The 4,698-nt window shown below is 36.5% G+C and overlaps 2 protein-coding genes across 4 annotated transcripts in view; one reads left to right on the top strand and one right to left on the bottom strand.

Moving 5' to 3' along the window:
- Window positions 1–817: 817 nt before the first annotated feature.
- On the top strand, window positions 818–3,974 carry LOC117616621 (pentatricopeptide repeat-containing protein At3g42630). Of its 3 annotated transcripts, none has more exons than XM_034345997.1 (4): window positions 818–962; window positions 1,438–2,771; window positions 2,846–2,985; window positions 3,855–3,974. In XM_034345997.1, exons 1-2 carry the CDS (start codon window positions 849–851, stop codon window positions 2,593–2,595), a joined length of 1,272 nt encoding a protein of 423 aa, XP_034201888.1. In that variant the 5' UTR covers window positions 818–848; the 3' UTR covers window positions 2,596–2,771; window positions 2,846–2,985; window positions 3,855–3,974. The 3 variants fall into 3 exon arrangements, with proteins under 3 accessions (XP_034201888.1, XP_034201887.1, XP_034201889.1); XM_034345996.1 differs by having other exon boundaries at window positions 2,846–2,998; XM_034345998.1 differs by having other exon boundaries at window positions 1,433–2,771; window positions 2,846–2,998.
- Window positions 3,975–4,435: 461 nt separating this feature from the next.
- LOC117616255 (U-box domain-containing protein 52-like) overlaps window positions 4,436–4,698 on the bottom strand; it is a 4,595-nt gene continuing 4,332 nt past the window's right edge. Inside the window, exon 10 of the mRNA XM_034345504.1 lies at window positions 4,436–4,445. Within this exon, the coding sequence (XP_034201395.1) occupies window positions 4,436–4,445 (10 nt within the window). The remainder of the gene's footprint in view (window positions 4,446–4,698) is intronic.

Raw genomic sequence — 4,698 nt, 5'->3', positions numbered from 1 at the left:
AAATTTAGTCATAAGTTGTGTTTTATGGCAACGAAGCGACAGAGAGTTGAGAGATTGAGGGAGAGAGTTGAGAGAGTTGAGAGATTGAGGGAGAGAGTTGAGAGGCAGCGAAGCTCGCGTGAAAAAAGAGAGTGAAAATGGAAACTACAATCTGAACTCCATTTTTATTAGATTTCAAAATCAGGCCCCATTTTGAAATGAGTTTTCACTTTTTTAACATCTGAAAACCTCTCAAAGGATGCAAAAATATCTCTCTTTTTTTCTTTTAATGGCTGCATTAAGTTTTAATTCATTGTTTATTTCTGAAGGTAATGAACTAGACCTTTTACCTTTGCAAGTTTATTTATTATGTGTTCGGATTTGGAGACTTGGTATAGACTATCGGTTGTAGTTTAAATTTATCTGCAAAGAAAATTATTATCTTTAAGTTTGATTTATGCCGGTTTATAAAATCTAAAAAATCAAACGAAACCAAACTGTATATAGTCCAATTCAATTTTTGATTTTTTTGTGGTAAAAACCAAACCAAACTGAGAATTATAGTTTAAATCGATTGATTTTATCAATTTGGCCGGATTGATGAGACCCTAACTTTTGGACCCAAATATGATAATTTAGATATTATATTGATGTTACAATAAATATACTTGGTTGACTATATCGATTGAGAATACAAATACTTTTTTTTGGGTCAATAAGCAATACAAATACTTATGGACCACAAAACTACGAACTTTACTCCCTCCCCTTTATAGAAAAAGAAAAAGGAAAAGCAAAAGAAAAGGCCTCGATGCAAAACGCGTCGCTTCCAACTTCTTTCAGTTTCCAACATTCAGCTGTGTGTGAAAATGGAGGGCACTCTTCTTCTGAGCACAACATGTGTTTCAAGTTCTCTCAAGCCACGGCATCTTTCTTTTTCCTCCCATCAACCACAGTCACAGAGTCGAGCCCTGGCACGCAAGGTCAGTCTCCGTTTCTATTGTGAACAGACGATTTTGGCTTATTTTCGGTTAATTAATTAAAAGTATCTGTAGTCACTTCAAAAGAAAAAAAGTACTGTATTTGCGAAATTGGGACTTTTATTTTAAGCAAATTCTGGTTCAACAAATGCCCATAATTTATTTCCAGCACCTTTGCATCTTATGTAGCACCAGTTGGATATTCAAGAATTTTGTTGTTTTAGTGTGACTTGTGTGTTTTCTTATTCGGAAAAAGAGACTATTTTTATGTTATGCTAAGAAAAAACTTTCTCGTGCTTTTTACTTTTAGTGTACTCAACATCTTATTACTACTATTATTGCTATGTTTGCAGTTTATGCGTGTATTCAGTTATTTATTTCTTGGTCTATATCATGGGCTTGTAATGCTTGTTATTGTTTTAGATTTCTTGATGGATATGTGTTTGAATGCCTTTCATTTGGGGTGTGCTTAGAACAGATAATCCGGAAATGGAAGCAGGAAGAGTGTTTTGATGGCAAGGATATTTACGTAGATTGTGTGCCACTAATACGAAGTTTAAGTAGACAAAAGATGCCTCATGTAGCCCAGGAGCTTTTACTTGAAATGAAATCCGATGGTCTTTTGCCTAGCAACTCCACTCTATCTGCTTTGATGCTATGCCATGCGAACAATGGTCTTTTTCCTCAAGCTGAGGCAATTTGGGACGAAATGTTACATAGTTCTTTTGTGCCTAGTATTCAGGTTGTTTCCGAGTTATTTGATGCTTATGGCAATGTGGGATGTTTCGAAAAAGTGAATGAAATTTTGGCTCAGATAAGGTCTAGGAATTTAAGTTTGTTTCCAGAGGTTTACTCACTGGCTATCTCTTGCTTTGGGAAAGGGGGGCAGCTTGAATTGATGGAAGGTACATTGAAAGAAATGATTTCAAGGGGTTTCCCGTTGGACTCTGCCACTGGTAATGCCTTTATTAAATACTATAGCATTTTTGGTTCTCTGACTGAAATGGAGACCGCTTATGGCCGCCTTAAGAGGTCTAGGTTTCTTATAGAGGAAGAGGGAATCCGGGCAATGTCATTTGCGTATCTGAAGAAAAGGAAGTTTTACAGATTAGCTGAGCTCCTGAAGAATGTTGGTCTAGGTAGAAGAAACTTGGGAAATCTTTCATGGAACCTTTTGTTGTTATCCTATGCTGCTGATTTTAAGATGAAAAGCTTACAAAGAGAATTTCTGAGAATGGTGGAGGCTGGTTTCCACCCTGATCTTACTACATTTAATATTCGTGCTCTGGCCTTTTCTAGGATGTCTCTACTCTGGGATCTCCATCTGAGCCTTGAACACATGAAACATGAGAAAGTTGTTCCTGATCTTGTGACTTGTGGTTGTGTTGTTGATGCTTACTTAGAGAGAAGACTAGGAAAAAATATGTATTTTGCTCTCAATAAAATGAATTTGGATGATTCTCCACTCATATTAACAGATCCATTTGTGTTTGAAGTTTTGGGAAAAGGGGACTTTCATGCAAGCTCAGAGGCATTTTTGGAGTTCCAGAGTCAGAGGGAATGGACTTATAGGAGGTTAATTTCAGTATATTTGAAAAAGCAATATCGGAGGAACCAGATCTTTTGGAATTACTGACCAGTGACCTGCACTTCGTGTAAAGACATGTTTGATCGATTGTTAGAGAAGGATTGTCACTGACAATTGCATGTCTATCAGTTACAGTTCTCATTCTATTGGTTCAACAAGTGCATGTATGTATACAAGATGATAATTGCAGCTCAGATATATGCATTGCCCTATATTGTGCATGGGTATGTCTCTGCACTTTCTTCTTATGTTCATTCTGGATAACAGAAATTTTCCTGATCTCCAAGGTCTTATGTAGGCTCCCCTTGTTCAAGCTGAAATGAAGTTGGATATTGGTGATGGATAACGTGCCAATATAATGCTAGAGATGCTAACCTGAACTTACCAAATTTGCAACGAAATGCTACATTCACTCAGACTCAAAGTACACTCAGAGGAGTAAGAAATAAACGTGAGAGTAGTCCTACTATTTCTTTTGAATCTCACATGCTGAAACTAATCTGTCAGTCAAAACTAATTCCCCTCGTGTCTGTTTCCCTTGCTATTTACTGCAGCTTCTCTTTCTGTCTATTGGCTTTGATGCGTGTTCTATGCTTCACATAAACTGCTATGAAACCTTAAATCGCACAAATTGCTTTTCTCCTTTTTCAAGTTTTTATATTTATTTGTAACTGAATTATCACCCTGCTAATGATACTCTAACTCAAAGATATGTGTGTGTTTGTTATTTGGATGAGGCTCCTGGGTTAGCTCTTTCTTGGTGGATGATTTGTTAGGCGTTGCTAGGCCTCGCTTGATCTGTATTAGTTATTTGTCGTTTCTTTTTGGGGTTTTATCCCCCTTATCTCATTAAAAAAAAAAAGAAGAAGATATGTGTGTGTTTGTGTTGTCTTTCTTATGGTTGTGTTTGTGTTGTCTTTCTTATTGTTTTCCATTTGATTTCCTTGGAGTTTCATTGACTTTAAAAAGTACCTTCTTAAATTAACAGAGACAACTGTTGAGCTTTATCACTTTTGCGGGAAGCATAAATTGTTGGAAAGTCGATGATATAAATAAATAATTTCCTGCTCAAGATATATTCTGGCAAAAACATCCTGTCGTGACTACGTATAAAAATAGACCTTAAATCAATATGTGTGGTCATAATACTGTACTGTGGGAGTCTTCGACTAATTATATGGTGACGCTGATATTTAGGCGAGAGGCGAGGGTGTTCTTGGTTCTATTAGTGATATTATGTGTGATAGAGCAACAACAATCAGTGTACTCATATAGTTGACTTCAAAATATGCTATTGTTTCTAACAGGTTTCTGGCATTGTGCACCGACACTCAGATTTTATGTCCACTGGATGGACAATTGGACTGGAGCTGGAACTCTTAGACCATACTCTTGAGTTTGGATAAATGTTTGTGTTAGAAAATAAAGTTTATGCTTTTGAGGTTTCTAACAGGTTTCTGGCATTGTGCACTGTTGGTCACAACCTTATAGTTTATGCTTTTGAGGAGTGTGGTAACCAGCAAACTCTATCATGGTATCAGAGCATGATATTTGAAGTATGACTCCAGTAAAAAAACAAAATGCCACTCGTGTAGTGCAAAAGAGCATTTAGCGTTGACGTCTCGAATGTCAGATGGCCTTGCCTAAGAGGAGATTTGTTTTTTTAAAAATAAAGAATTTATGGATACATATTCAATAGACTCACAACATAGTCCTAATTTCCTAAACAATCTATGGGCAGGTTTGGATCAAATTGGATTAAACCTGGAAGAAGTTGAAAAGCTGTATTTTTAGGGAAAGTATTAGTTTCTTCCATAATTAGATGATGCCCTTGAACTCCTCCTTGAGCTTGAGCTATAGTATCCAGACTCTGGTAGCTCAACGTCACTTATAACATCCTGAAAGAAAAACCCCAAAAAGTTAATAAGTAAGTACAAATGTTCACAAAATATCCAAAAACAAAAGNGCTAACAATCTTGTGAAGCCTTCACAGGCTGTATGTGATATGAACCTCATTCAGTTTGCCANAATTTGAAGTTTCTCTAAGCTGTATGTAATATGAACCTCGAGTGCAATGCAAGGTTTATGTTATGAAACTCACTTGTATTGTGGAAATGGGGCCATGACTTGGTGAAAATTCTTCACCACCAC

Source organism: Prunus dulcis, chromosome 1, assembly GCF_902201215.1.
Source record: "Prunus dulcis chromosome 1, ALMONDv2, whole genome shotgun sequence".
Classification (NCBI taxonomy): Eukaryota; Viridiplantae; Streptophyta; class Magnoliopsida; order Rosales; family Rosaceae; genus Prunus; species Prunus dulcis.
This window is presented reverse-complemented; position numbering and strand designations above follow the sequence as displayed.

Bases quoted from the DNA above. Each gene is read 5' to 3' on its own strand.
- LOC117616621 (XM_034345997.1), top strand. From the start codon at position 849: ATGGAGGGCACTCTTCTTCTGAGCACAACATGTGTTTCAAGTTCTCTC. The intron at 963-1,437 runs GTCAGTCTCCGT...TGCTTAGAACAG, and splicing joins GTCGAGCCCTGGCACGCAAG to ATAATCCGGAAATGGAAGCA.